This window comes from Pagrus pagrus (assembly GCF_965226575.1).
Source record: "Pagrus pagrus genome assembly, chromosome: 17".
NCBI lineage: Eukaryota > Metazoa > Chordata > Actinopteri > Spariformes > Sparidae > Pagrus > Pagrus pagrus.
The window spans coordinates 13,811,659-13,826,750 of NC_140201.1; the positions used below are offsets into that span (position 1 = coordinate 13,811,659).

The following is a 15,092-nucleotide window of genomic DNA, read 5'->3' on the forward strand; positions in this document are numbered from 1 at the left end:
ATATTGTGTCTCTGTGTTGTCAGGATGAGACGGGAAGTAAACTGGATGGTCGCGGCGAATCGGCTGTGTCAAAGGGCACCACAGACAGCGGGGTGGTGATGGAGGAGAACAGAGCGCTCCCTGTCTTACCTGGAGCGCTGCCCAGAAAACTTCCTCCTCTCACACGGGTCAGAGAAAGTGAGGCAGACGGAGTTACACAAGATGGTGAGTGTGTGCCACAAACACGCTGAATAAAACAGACTGCACATGGTGGAGAATCCAGCGCACACAACCTAAAGTGTTATTATTTCATCCGTCTCCGAGGCCCGCACCCGCAGTCCAGTGAGATCCTGGAGGAGCTGCTGAACGAGGGCATCATACCAGTGGGGCAGAGGGGCAGTGCTGCTGGAGAGGCCTACAGCATCATGGTGAGTACCTGGTCCTCACTGAACAACTGTGAAACATGCGAACACCACTTACCCACCGTCCCTCTACAGGTCGTGTTACACTTGGGTCTCTTACCGGTCAATCAGTTTCAGTAAAAGTGCAGTCACCTGTAGCATTGAGATTGTCTGTACTCTGTCTCCCCCTGCTGTGTGTGTGTGTGTGTGTGTCTGTGTGTCTGTGTGTGTATCAGCTGGATGACAGGGAGGGGGTCAGGCGAAGACCTCCAGCAAGACTGGAGTCCCTGAAGGCCAATAAGATGCAAAGTGTCCCCAGCATGGAAAAGATTGAGGAGAAGATAAGACTTGTTGAGGAGAGACGCAAGGTGCAGTGTTTATGTGTGTTCCTGAACTCCTCAGCTCTTTCCCTCCCTCTCCCTCTCACTGTTAATCTTTTTTTTAAAAATCTTTTCCCTCCTCTCTTTCTCAGTTAAGGGAAGACGAGCTCAAGTCACGTTTGAGGGCCAAGTCGGCCCGTTTTCGTGGCCCTGCCCCCACCTCCAGCACAGAGGAGAACGAGGACGCAGCTTTCACCCCTGTGGAGCCGATACAGCATCCTCTCACCCCAGACCCCCCAGACCCACCACCTCATAGCCAGGTTGTGCGAGAGGAGGCCGAGGGCGGAGAGCAGGTGAGAGAGGCGGCAGGTGACGGCAGGGAGAGTGGGAAACAAACGGGCGGAGCGGACAGGAGCGAAGGGAGTGTGGAGGGAGGACTGAGAGGAGAGAACAGAGGGGAAGGTGCAGAGAGTGGAAGTGAGGATGGTGAGGAGCAGGAGCAGGAGGACGAGCTGACCCAGGTGGAGGAGCTCAGGAACGATCAGCTAGAGAATGATTCTAGCTTTCAACATGCAGACGACAAAGAGGAGATGTTTTAATTTATTACACAAATGAGCCATGAATCAGCGGTAAAGGAGGGAGCCAGAATTAAGGCCTGATCAAGCTTGTGAAAAGAAAGATGTAAAGAAATGTACTGTTGTAATTTGGGAATATGAGGGTTTTCTTGTCTCAGTGAATGCTTTAATAAACAAGACCAATACTTAATGATCCCGCCAAGATACAAGATGAATTTAAATGAGATTTTTCTTTTACATTAAAATTGTTTCAGTTTCTACTCTGCATGTGAATGTTGTACTTGTGCAGTTGTTCTGTTGGACGAAAGATGGCGCTGTTTCAGCGGGTTAAAGTTGTATCACAGCTCTCTGAAGTCATCTGTGAGATGAGATGTCAGGAGGGGAGTTTGGCAGCGTGTGAAGAAGTGCCTTGTGTGAAAAGCTTGATCAATAAAGTTCCTATTTTTCCCTATGTGTTGTCTGTGGGCGTTCAGTCATTCGTCAGGATGTGGAAGTCTTAAATCTTTATGAGATTAACTCATTAACTAGTCAGTTTTAACTTTTGGATGTGTTTTAAGATGTTTAAGGTTGTTGAGTATGACCTCATTGTGTCTGAGCTGTGAGTATTCAGCTGTTACAGTGGCCTATGACCTTTTCCTTGCCTGACAGGTGCTGCTGAAGTTTGGTTCAGTAAACTCTACAGCTTTTGTCTTTAATTAAATCCCAATTTGGTAAGTTGTGATAATGGAAAATGTGTAAACTGATGTGAATTTAGAGACAGGCTTCAGCTCAGATGAGAACCACACTTATAAAATATGTCTCTGGTGATTAATGCTGACACATATCCACTGAGTATTTCTGAATTCATTGAAAATTAAAGTATAATTAAAGCAGCGGCTCCACAGCCTGCTGTTGTAAAAGTTTAAGAGGATTCAGACCAGTCAGCATGTTGCACATGAACAGAAAGCAACAATTGGACGCAACCTGACCGGATCCCCATTGTTGAGCCTGGGAAACTCGACACCGGTCCCCTTTTTTCACGACTCCACTCGGACTTTAAAGCGCGTGTGGCTGCATGAATAAAACAGTGAGAGGACAGAGACACCGCAGAAAGAAAGACGCTCTATCAGGTTGCATTTCTTTGTGATCTGGAGTCTGATGGATGTGGCAGCGCATACTTCTCTCTTTAAGAATAAAGATTCTGGTTGTAGTTTTTATTGTCAGTCCAATAAGGGAACAATTACTGAGCCAAACATTTCTTCACAGACAGGTGAAAATCTAACTTGAGGGACATTTTGGATCAATGTGGCCTGATTTAACTGTCAGTAAACCAACAAAAAGTGAAGGAAAACAAATAAATAATATGTGTTATCTCACAGTATTACATGGCTGGACATGGCATAGCTGCTGTATGTAGGACGCGCTCATGGACGCTGGAGCCGCCATGAATGATTAACAGCAGAGTTCCCTCTCACGTTACTCGTCCCGGCAGTTGAAAAGGACATCCATCCATCCGGCAGAGCAGCTTCACGAGTTATTTTAATCATTCATGTTCAGACACTCTTGATTGAATTGATGTCTGACTTTTACTTGATCTTCTCTCATCATAAAAGCTGTGCGTAATTCTGTGACGCACGGCGCATTTGGAGATGCTCGCACTTGATCTGATTATTGAAATGCGAGCATTGTCTTTTTAAGATAATAAGGGTTGAATTAGCCAATACTTTTCATCTCTAGGATCCCCCAAAATATATAAATTGCTCTTATTTGATAGAATTGTGGCAGATGTGAGGTTTCAAAACCTTAAAGTGAAGGAAAAAGCAGACATTTGAAGGAAACCCCACGAGTTTCACCACGCTTTCATGCCTCACGACTGCCTGCATGGACACAGAGAGTTGCCAAAACTCTGTCAACCCCCCACATGTGTCCTGAAGGCTGATCCTTCCAGCGGAGCCTCAAAGCTGCACCTGTCTGCCTGCTGCTGCTGCTGTTTGTCCCCGAGCTGTGTCCTCCATCTGACCGGCTGTTCCTGCAGGGAGCCTACAGAGAGACAGGACAGACCTTTTCCACAGAAAAGTCCAAACCTGATCTGCTTTTATCTCACCAAAGAGAGAAAAGACCAAAAACCAACATATATTAATTAATAAGGCTCTTTTTGATTCATTCTCAAGTATCTTTGTACCCGGCATCAGTGGCATCAGGTTCTGGTGGCCCCTGATGGTTAATTAAACGTGATTCAAGTAAAGAGAGTCCGTGCAGGAGCTCCAGTGTTTCACACACACACACACACACACACACACACACACACACACACACACACGCACGCTGTGCAGGTTTCCCAGCTGTTTGTGCGCGCTGGTGGGCGGGCAGAGATCCGGACTGAAAAAGCTGGGTGGAGTTAGGAGGCAGCGCTTTTAGGAATGGGTCCCAAACCTATTTAGTTAGACAGCAGAGTAACCAAGAAGAGCTGGAAACACCTGATGGTCTCTCTGGGACAATCCGCTCCATATAACAGCCCTCTTTACTGTCGGAAGATAAATCTACCTCCAGGCTTCATTTTTGTCGAGTTTTTGTTTTGTTTTCTCTTCTGACAAACAGTGACAGAGCCAGCTGATCTCTCTTTCTCTTTCTCGTTTCATCCAAAGAATCACCGATAAGGAGACATTGCACTATTCTTCTTCTTTTTTTTTGTTCATATTTATTGTATTTTGCACTAACGATGCACACCACGCAAAAGGACACGACCTATACAAAGATTTTTGTCGGGGGGCTTCCCTACCACACCACGGATTCAAGTCTCAGGAAATATTTTGAGGTGTTTGGTGAGATTGAAGAAGCGGTGGTCATTACCGACAGACAGACCGGCAAGTCTCGGGGTTATGGATTCGTAAGTATGACTTTTACGCAGTTTAACACTAACTTTGCACTTTTTACGCACGTTGGAAAACTCCTTCCTTCACGCGTCCCTGTTGAAGTGCGCAGCTGTTACAACACCACGGCCCTCACTTTAATTTATCTGCAGTCGTGGGATGTTTATGTTTTGATAAGCTTAAATTTGCCACTGGCTTCTGTTGCAATCTCCACCAACTTGTCGCGCTGTGGTATGCGCCCTGACACGTTTGAGAGCGATCTGGCTCTCACACTGACAGCTCTGGTTGGCCGAGGGAAAAAACCTCACAGTGATGATGTCTTGATATTACAGAGCAGTTTTCCCCCCGCGGTCACGCTGGTTTCATCATCTCCAGAGCTGTTTACAACTTACACCATGACGCTGGACAAATAGTTTGCTCCCACTTGTCATAAAACCTGACAAAGGACGTATCAGAGGCAGTTCTGGCTCTGTTTTTAGTGACAGCTTGATTTATTCATACATCCATGTTTACCAGATGGACTTAGATTATAAATATACAATTTTGCTTACAGAGGGAACCTTATCTGGACTATGTAATCATGTGTGAGAAGTAACTTTGGCACATGGATGATGTAAAGTTGCAGTCGTCCTTGATATTCACAAATGTCTGTGGTTCTTTGTGAAAACTAATATTTCTGACACTTAAAACTGAGATTCAACTCCAAGCTTGGCTTCAATCCTCCCTTTATTGTCGAAGTGATGTCACATCATCTCCCTTTTCTTTATTTTCCTTTCAAAACTCGACCGTTTAGCCAATTCAGTGAGGGAAAGCTCTGGAGAAAAAGAAGGTGTAAAGAGAGATGGAGGCTGAGGGTGATAAAGTTCGGTTGGTGTGATGGAAGCGATAATGGAGCCATGTTCGGTACATAGTCACGGCACATCTACATGAGGGCGATGGATGTGTGTGTGCGGCCAAAAGCTCGCTGTAAATGAAGGCCACATGAGCAGAGATGCACAGAAAGAGGATTAACATGCACAGACCTCCTACACCCATCCAACATGTTGTTTTCTCCATCAATATATGATGCTTTTAGACGTAACTGTTAACCTGCTAGTCTGCAGGAATCTCACTTACATAACTGTTTCAATGATCCACATTTTCCTCACCCTCTGTGTGTTTCTTCCTCCACTGCCAGGTGACGATGGCGGACCGCTCGGCTGCAGACCGAGCCTGTAAGGACCCCAACCCAATCATCGACGGCAGGAAGGCCAACGTCAACCTGGCCTACCTGGGGGCCAAGCCTCGGGTGATGCAGCCAGGTAAAGACGGATCAATGCAACAAAGAATACACACCTGAATACACTTTTTCTGCTTTACTTTTCTTGTTGTACTTGTTATCAAATGTTGGAGTCAGACATGAGAAGACATGGCACCTGTCTATGTTCCCACAGTGTTTGTTTGGGAGTGTTTAGTGGGTTTTTTTTTTTTGGCAAAGCAGCAAACAAGAAATTCAAGCCCATCCATCCCGATTTTCACCTCAGGGTTCTCTTGTTTTTTAGCTGATGTAAGAACATGTCAGGAGGCTAACAGGTCGTAAATACTCTGCTGATGTTATTGAGCCTATTAGTGAAGTAAAAGGACAATAAATTTGGACTTCTTAAACATCTGAATTCACTTGTTTTGCAGGCTTTACCTTTGGTGTTCCCCAGATTCATCCTGCGTTCATCCAGAGGCCTTATGGGTAAGTACTGATGAGTCTACATGTATTTTAGAGGAATTTTGTGATATAGAGACAAAATTATTCATGTTTTAATTTGATATTTCCTCAGTTTAATGTGTGAGAATTCATACTATGAGACTGATATTTGCCTTTTTTCTCCCCAAACATAATTGATGGCTGATAATCAGAGGTGGACGTTAAGTCGTAGCTTTGTCCTTCACCTCTGTCCACCAAACAGCCAGTCAAACTAGGTTGTAAAAATGTGTGTGAGTGTGTATACATACATACTCGTGTGTGTGTGTGTGTGTGTGTTTGTGCTGAGTGGACAATGATGGAAACCTCCAGCCTGACTCAATGTTATCTATCTTTCTCTGGTCCGACAGGCTCGCTCTCGGTTAAGCTAACTGTGCCGGTTTGTGGAATAGTTCTGCGAACGTAATCACAGATCAGAGAAAAGGAATTACCTGTAGACTCAAACACACAAAAACAAGCTCTCAAAATGGTGATTATAGATGCATGTACGTGGGTTTTGACCTCTTGTTTTATTTTTATTTGAATAGAACTTAGAGCTTTGTGTGCGGTTATGAAGTGGTGTTGTTAGCTAAACCGTGTGCTTTCTTACTTCAATGACCAAAAAAAAAAAAAAAAAAAAAAAAAAGCTGGATTGATTGAATTTTTTGGGGTGTTTCCTTTTTTTGTGGAAGCGTGTCAACTTTGCCAACGAAGAGCAAAGTTTTTTTTGTTTTGATTTTATTTTTTTATTGCTTTTAGCTTGTGGTTGACCTATTTTTTTAACAGGATGTGCTGTTTCATGTGTTTTTTTTGGCTGTCTTGTTGGAGTGAGTGGTGAATTTTCTGTGTGGTTTTATTTTAATTTTTACTCCCATTCCTCACATTATTACCTCGAAATAACACAACCCATCACTGCTTGTGTGTGCTTATAGCATCTTCCTGGTGTTACTAGCAGTTTCCTCACTTAACACAACATAGCAGCAACAAATTCACAATGAAAGTGTCTCTCTCTCCTGTCTTTCTTTCTGTCTCTCTCTCTCTTTGTCTTTGCTCTTCCCTGCACCACACATGCGAGACTTGTGGTCACGTAGCGCCATTTACCAATCAGAAATGTGTATGTGTACATATTATGAATGAATGACAAGCCTATCGGTTATGGAAGTATGTGTGTTCATGAGCGTACATGTCTGGTTGTGCTGGTTGTGTTGGTACATACGAGTGCGTGCTCTCATTGTGTTTGTATGTGTGCTTTGTCCGTTCACATGCACGCTCATTTTCAGCTCAGCTCACCAAAGTCTCCAGTGTGACACAAACAAATGTCTGGATGTCTCTCTCTCTCTCTCTCTCTGTCTCTCTCTCTCTCTCTCATTCTCTTGGAGCGAGCGAGCTTTCGTCACATGGGCTCGTGGTGTTAAGGAAAACAAGCGCGCCCATTGTGCCACACAAAGCCCTGAATGCTGACACTGCAGTCGCATGAAGCTCAGTGTGTGTGTGCGTTTGTGTGTGTGTGTGTGTGTGTGTGTGTGTGTGTGTGTGTGTGTGTGTTGGGGGGTCTGGTGATGGTGCGGGAGTGTCTCTGTCATCTAAGCACAGAGCAGGGGCCATTTAAACAGGGTCAGAGTGGGTGTTTAAAGGGCCACATATACGTACAGCCTTGCCTCGTCCGTACAACACAAGTTTGAGCATTAATCAATGTGAAAGTCCAGACTGACCAGTAAAAAACAACTAAGTTGACTTGATTAAAGTTTTAAAGTGAAAGTTTTCTCGTGATAGAAACTCAAACGGAGGCCCAAAATCATAAATCATAAACTTGCCTCGATATCAGTAAATGGCATCCTAAATACCAGGTCTGCCCAAAGTGGAGCCTGTGAGCCAAAGTCGATCCGTCAGTAGATTCAAATCAGCCCGGCAGAAGTTTCAAACGGAAATAATTAAAAATTAATTTAAAAAAATTACAGGAATGTTTTTACTGTTATATTTTCTGTTAGGTAAAAATGTTTGCCAAATACGTTTGAGCCCTACTTGTTAACTATTTTTCATAATCTGATAAAACACGGCAGAGTGATGCGTTGCACAGTGAGTCAGTCAATTAAAGGAACTTGGGATGCTAGGACACTGTAAATTTTGAAAGTTCACGAGTCAGGAAACCAATTACCTCAGAATTACGAAGTAAAGTTGAATATTAATTTTAAGTTGTGCGAGCTTAAAAGTTTTAACAACCTAAAATCATTAGTCTACTTTACTTGTTAATTTTTAAGTACTCTGTTTCCTCGATATTTTTTTTTAAGGTAAAGTTAGTTTGTCAGATTTGACAGTCTACCATTTTTCATCTTAACATAACAAAACAATACAAAAGGTATTTGCTTTTGGCCCAGGCATTACTAATATTTTTCAGTTTTGGCCCTCCAAGGAAAAAGTTTGGGCACCCTGCTCAAGACCCTTGATTTGAAAACAGAAAAAAATAACCCAAAAAAGTGCCTTTTAAAAAAAAATTATAAAAAGGAACAAAAGACGACCAAAGGAAGCAACCACCTTCCTACCTCCATCAGGTAAAATGATTTTAGTCAAACAGCACCAGCACCATAAATATTATAAATCTCACCCAAGAAGAAGAAGCCAGCAAACAAAATATGGTCATAAAGCTTATGTTCATGTGCCAGATCTATCTGTGTTTCGCTCATAATAACATAAACATAACATTAAAATATGTAATAAAATAATAATCATAACAGGCGAAACAACAGAAGTCTCATGAGAAACTCTATTGTGTACTGCCAACCTCTCACACTTTCGTGCTGCACAAACACATGAGATCCTCTCACCTCAGTGTACGTTTGCTCTCGCTCAGCAGACGGTATGCACGATGGCAGGGAACCTTTATTTAGCCGTGAACTTTAATGACCGCTGGGTTGCATGAGTGCGGCATTCCAGCAAAGACACTATAGGTACCAGCACGGCTTCGCAAAACACACAGTTAATATTATTTGTTTGATTTTCTTTGAAAAGAGGTTATCTGTTTTTATTAGAAGGCCATATTAATTGGGTCAGCTAGCTTTGCTTCCCATGGCTAAAACCTCTGCTTCTGCCACGTGCGTGTGCATTTTTGTAGTGTGTGTGTGTGTGTGTGTGTGTGTGTGTATACCCGACCATCACACATATACAGCGTTAGTGGGGAATCAGAGACAGAAAAGTAACACCCAAAAAAGCACCAAGCGAGGAGTTAGATTTCAAGGGCAGAGGAGACGGTGACATACCGCTGGAAGAAGAAAATGCTAGACAGTCAAAAAATAGTTACTGTCTGAGCTGCAGCCTCTGCACTCAATCATGTACAGTAGCTGCTGTTAAAAATGGTGCGACTAAGAGTCGGATACTTCTTTAATGTCATTCATGCAGAGTAATGACCTCTTCAGACTGATTGAAAGACCATAAAATGGTTCTCAAGCAGCTCTGTTGTACTTTGGTTTACAATGTCTGACTCACAATGGACAGATAAAATACACATATAAAAACCTTGGGCCTACAGTTCCCAAAATGCATCTCGATGGCCAACTTTTTATACGGACATTCAGGTGCCTGATGCTAGTAGCGGCTGATATACTGTAGCCTTAGGCCGCTTAGCCTCAGGCAGAGATGAGAAGCAACCTTTCTTTCTATCTCCAACCCTCCAGAGTCTTTTCATTTTCAAACTTGTAGTCTTCCGACCCAACAGACTTTTGGCAGCTCCCTCTGGAGGATTTACAATGTTTCCACATTTGCGGTCGTACTCCCCAAACCCTATAAACAGACTCTGATGTGTGGAAATCCTCTTTATGTCATCGTTTCTTTATGAATACTCACGTTTTTCATTCAGAGGTCTGACTGGCTAAAGAAAATCTCAAAGGCATTTATATTTAAAAGTTGACTCATTTACCATTTACACATGAAAGTGTGTATACAGGTCTTGAGGAGCACTAATGCATATGTGAAAAAAGTAGTATAAAGCCATTTGCGGCTCCAGAGGAAGCTGAATGTAATCCGATAAATTGCCTCCAGTGATGTCACTCAGTGGCTAAATTGCATTGTGGGTAATGTAGGCACCAGATTTTGAAAAAAGGGAGAAGAAAGCCTGGAATGAAGGAGGTGATATATATTTAGTTCTGTTTGATTTATCTTTATCATTTTGTTTTTAAACTGTCCATAATGAGTCCTATATTGGATCGGTGGACTGCTTTCAAAACCTGGTGCCTACATTACCCACTGACATATAATGAGAACTGTATTCATTAAATGAGGATAAAATGTTTTGACTGTGCGACTCAAAATTGATCAAATTCTGATGGTGAAACGAGTCATTTCGTGGGGTTTGTGATGCCTCGTTACCTGGTTTGGCCACTATGTAAAACTGGCTTCAAAGGCTGGGTCTCTTCATGGGGGGGTTGACATTACCCACAATGCAACTTAACCACTGAGTGACATCACTGGAGGCAATTTATCAGATTACGTGCAGCTTCCTCTGGAGCCATGAAAGGCTTTGTGCTACTTTTGTTTTTTACATTTACAATAGTGCTCCCCAAGTTGGAAACACTTAAATGTGTGAGTACTGGTGAAGTTACCCTTTAAATCAGTACCGTAAAGTCTATGTAAATTCAGAGACACTGTCATCAAGCCAGTTAAATTCAACCCGCTGCTCATTTTCATTTACATATTACCGTACAAGTACCTTTATCACAGCGTGAAAGATACTTTTAACCAGACCTGCATTATGTTTGTGTGAGAAAACCCAGACAATGTGCGACCATGTTAGGTGCAGTTGCAGTTGTATTGGCGTTGGACCAATCAGGCTAATATTAGCCTTTTATTACATATTGGTTAATGGCCAGTCAGTGGAGTTTCCTCCCTTTCCTGCTGGTCGTGAATTATTCAGTGATTTCACTTTTGAGTTCAGATAACAGACAGGAAATGTCTCTCCACTGTTTTGTGAGGGAGTTTCTCATTCAGCAGGTTTTAAAGATGGCGTCCGCTAGGAACATCCTGGAAACATGCCTCACCCTGCTGAGTCTCATTAGTGCTGAGGGACTTTTAGCATCACATGATGATGTTTCTAGGGAGAGTAAATGGCCTTCCTGGCCTAACCTGTGTACAGTGTGTCTTAGTGTTACTGAAGCCAAACCGAACCTCGACATTTACTCAGTTTACACCTTCCCTTTTCTTTCTTTTTGTGTCTTTAGTCGAGTGATTGTGCTGTGCCCTTGTTGTCGTTGTTTCTGTAATCCGTCTAGTCGAGGTGGACTATTTTTACATATTTCTTCCTCTCTGACGCCTTGCTCTTGTTCTGTTTTTCCTGTTTTTCTCCTGGCGCACTGTTTTCGGTTGAGATGTGGGTTGGATTGGATAATGGAGTGCTGACAATAGGGTTGCCACGATAGATCCTGGCTTTCGACCTGTAACATTTTCTGCAGCTCCTCTCCTTCTCTCCCGATCCAGACTAAAAAAAACACCACCTGATGTTCATTTATGCAGACTCGGCTGATTATATTTGGTTTCCTTGATTTTCTCTCGACAGATTTTTTTTTTTTGAGCCACCTTCATTCAAACTCACCTACAGTCAGCTGTTGTTGGAGAACTGTTTCTGTTGAGTCTGATGCTTCTCATACCATTCGGATTAAAGTGAAATTGAATTTGACTCTTCTTTTATCTCTAAAGTGGGGGGAGGTTTTTTTCAGGAAATCAAAAACTCAAATTCACAAAGTTTTTTTCTTCTTGCTTCCACCTACAGCCAAAAGTTGACACTTCTCTGATCCAGTAGTGTAAATTTCAAAAGCTCCCCTCGTGCTTGCTTTCCGACTGAGTTTCCAGTCCTTATAGAGTCTGGGGGGCGGGATAAGGCTATGTCATGGAGGGCAGAATGTGCTCATTGTTCATAATTGTTTATTTAATCGAAACATCCCTCTGGGTGCGGAGCCTAGTCCCGGCTCCCCCCGCTGCCTCCCCGGCTCTTTGTCCCGACACAGAGGGGGAAATGGCCAGCAGCGTCCCTTTTTGAAAACTGTCCAGCTGTCAAAGTGGCAGTGACATTTTCACAATGCTTCCCTGGGCTCATCTCCTCTGTCCTCACCCCCCCGCCCCCGGCACTGTAAGCCTCCCCTCCCTCTCCTCCCCTGCAGCAGGCAAGGGGACGGCACCAGAGCCAAATCCACATGTGACGGTCAAACGAGCTGCAGGTTACAGATCCCCGACTCTTTCTTTTCATCTCGCCTCCCTCTGCTTCTCTGAAGTTCTGTCTCCACAAACACAAACTCCAAACTGACCAAAACAGAAAATATGAAACCTGTTCTCATGTTGTATCCCATCAAGAACATGAAACCATCACCTCCTCCAAATGTAGTCATACAAATGTGATTTTTCGGTAGATTTGAGTTTAAAAGTTTTCCTCACCTTCCAATCTTCTTTTCACAGCGAGATTTCTATTTTGGCAACCCTATATTGTTCTAATCCCTACTAGCAGGCGTTTCCTTGGTGTTCTTGACTGGTGGATTGGACTGGGGCTGGGTGGTGGGAGGGCGCTTGGCCGCAGTGTGATGGAGTTTGGGTTTTAGGGTGGGTGCTGTCACTCTCAGACTGGGTGAATCGAACTAACCTGTCACATGTGTGTTTGTTTCACAGCATCCCGGCACACTACGTGTACCCTCAGGCCTTCGTACAGCCTAGTGTGGTCATCCCTCACGTGCAGCCTACAGCCACTGCACCTGCCACTGCTTCCTCCCCCTACATCGACTACACCGGAGCTGCCTACGCGCAGTATTCTGCAGCCGCAGCCAGCGCTGCCGCCGCCGCTGCATACGAGCAATATCCCTATGCTGCATCCCCTGCCGCCGCAGGCTATGTGGCTACCGCCGGCTATGGCTATGCAGTCCAGCAGCCTTTAGCCACCGCTGCCCCGGGCTCAGCCGCGGCTGCAGCCGCAGCCTTCGGTCAGTACCAGCCTCAGCAGCTGCAAGCTGACCGCATGCAATAGCAGCCACTGCAACCACTGGACATGCAGAGCGAGGAGGGCCGCCCCCGGCCACAGCTGATTGGTCACGAGATGGAGCAGCGAAGGAAAAGGAAGAGGGAGTGGCCTTAAGGGTGGGCGTGTCAGCGACTCAGAGGCAGAGTTGCTTTAAAAGGTGATGATGATGATGGTGGTGATGGTGGTGGTAGTGATGATGATGGTGAGGTGGAAACTTTTTACAGTAACTTTCCAACTTGCTGTGCTTCAACCAAAAAATGAGAAAAATGAAAAAAAGTCGCAGAACAAATAATGGAAAATGATTTACGATTATTATTGTTGTTGTTATTACTATAATTATTATTATCATTACTATTATCATTGTAGTAGAGTACTTATTTCTAGAGAAGAAATGCAGGAACTAATCCCTGTGGTTGGTATAGGTGTTAAACTAAGCCTTTAAGTCCTATTGCTGTCTTTAACGTTAGTTTAGGAAACTGTTCTCTTTTTTTTTCACTTGTGTTTTTTTCACAAGTGTTTTCAGTGATTTGATGCCCTCATAACATTTATATTTATTATTGTTATCGTTACACATTGGGGGCTCATCTTGTTCTTTTTGTCTTTTCAAGTGCATTTTTTGGAGTTAATATTTTCTGATAATCAGGGAAATGGAACCGTTTCCAACGTGTTGGCTATTATTATGTGACCACTGTCAGGAAGTCGAAGAGTCGTAACTCGTCGTGTCACACATATTTGAAGAACTACCTTTTTATCTTCCTGATGCTGAATGTCCCTTTTTTTTACTCTGTGTCTCGACCTCTTGACCTATGCAAAGCAAACAAATCACCAGGAGACAAAACAACAAAGAAAAGAAACAAAAAACTGAAAATGTCATCAACTCTGACTTGATTCTTGGACTAAAGAGGGACTTGGCAAACAAAACAAACGCACTGACAAAAGGAGAGAGGTTGAAAATGGCTTCAGACAATGAGAAACACTAAATCAGTTGCTTTTCCACATGTTTCACTCACACACGTACACCGACACATGCATCCAGAGTTGCACACATAGCAGTCAAAGACAAAGGCAGCACAGTTGTGTTTCTCTGTGGCTCTGGGATGGAGAGAAAGAAAAAGAGAAAGAAAGAAAGAAAGAGGGAGAGAGCAGCTGCTGGTGGGGGTGGACAGAGCCGCTCCAGCGCCACACAGACAGATCACTCTGGAAAGAACGCATCACTTGTGCTCGTTTGTTGAGCTGTCACATTTTAATCCCCGGCCGGGCCCATTTGGGAACCAACTTCACACCCCTCTACCCGACACAGAGCCCCACAGCAGAGCCCCCCAGTCATTCAGCCCTGCAGCTGTCAGCACTTCCACCTCTGTGCTGCTGTAGTCTGGTGTCAGGTACACACTCGCAAACACACACACACACACACACTTTCACCAAAGCCACCCCAACAACTGGCCTGCCTCATGTCTGTCAAGAACACCAGGTGGGGTGGAGAGGACGGGGGTTTGACTCTTTGACGTTATGTTGGTCTGTGTGCCTTACATTTTTACTGCTATTTAAGAGAAAAAAAAACTGAAAAAAAGAGAGAAATACTATTTAAGATATTTATTTTTGAGGGTTGACTATGTTGACGCTCTGAGAGTAGAGACTTAGTGGCGGTACTGTATTAATATCATGTACTCATCTCAAGGCATATATAAGTTATTGATTAGTTTTAGTAATAATATTATTATAATTATTATTATTAACATACTCAACCAAAAATGTTGATGTAGGAGTTATTTAAGATACTGTTATGTGCACTGTACTTTTATTTTGTATTTTTTTTTTTGATTCTTTAAAACAAGACATTACATATTAGCTTAATGCCTTTATGCCTTTTGTAGGGAAGAAACTTTATTTAAATGCAGGCCTGTTTGCATGCATATTGTACTCTGCCTCTTCTGTGTTTAGATGAGAGGAAAAAAATAATAATAATTTTCACAAAAAACAAGCGAAAATGCTGCTTTCTCCACTAGAATGTATAGTCGTTGTCGAGGTTTCAGTAGCTGTGCTTCTTTTGCTTAATATTCATCAGATGGGCTATTTTACACTGTTGGGAATTTTTATACTTGAACTATTTCTTACAAGGGAAATATGAAAAATAAATGACAAAAAAACTTTTTAAGGAAGCTTTTCCATTGTCACTGGATGAAGGCATGTAAAGTGTTATTATTTAAATGCAAAGGTCCTGTTGATATTAAAACCTTTACTTCAGAATTTCATCACCATTTACTCA

The 15,092-nt window shown here is 43.2% G+C and overlaps 2 protein-coding genes across 2 annotated transcripts in view; both read left to right on the forward strand.

Moving 5' to 3' along the window:
- The window catches only part of stmnd1 (stathmin domain containing 1), a 3,787-nt gene extending 2,061 nt beyond the window's left edge, over window positions 1-1,726 (forward strand). Inside the window, exons 2-5 of the mRNA XM_084379254.1 lie at window positions 24-204; window positions 304-407; window positions 617-748; window positions 853-1,726. Of these exons, the coding sequence (XP_084235380.1) occupies window positions 24-204; window positions 304-407; window positions 617-748; window positions 853-1,299 (864 nt within the window). The 3' untranslated portion in view covers window positions 1,300-1,726. The remainder of the gene's footprint in view (window positions 1-23; window positions 205-303; window positions 408-616; window positions 749-852) is intronic.
- Window positions 1,727-3,686: 1,960 nt separating this feature from the next.
- Window positions 3,687-13,181, forward strand: rbm24a (RNA binding motif protein 24a). Its single transcript, XM_084379865.1, has 4 exons — window positions 3,687-4,141; window positions 5,302-5,425; window positions 5,793-5,847; window positions 12,481-13,181. The coding sequence occupies exons 1-4, from the start codon at window positions 3,974-3,976 to the stop codon at window positions 12,830-12,832; spliced, it is 699 nt and encodes a 232-aa protein (XP_084235991.1). The 5' UTR covers window positions 3,687-3,973; the 3' UTR covers window positions 12,833-13,181.
- The last annotated feature ends 1,911 nt before the right edge of the window (window positions 13,182-15,092 follow it).

Excerpts from the sequence above, each read along its gene's own strand:
- rbm24a (XM_084379865.1), top strand. The coding sequence starts at position 3,974 with ATGCACACCACGCAAAAGGACACGACCTATACAAAGATTTTTGTCGGG. Across the intron at positions 4,142-5,301 it reads AGTCTCGGGGTTATGGATTC|GTGACGATGGCGGACCGCTC; the intron begins GTAAGTATGACT and ends CTCCACTGCCAG. Across the intron at positions 5,848-12,480 it reads TTCATCCAGAGGCCTTATGG|CATCCCGGCACACTACGTGT; the intron begins GTAAGTACTGAT and ends TTTGTTTCACAG.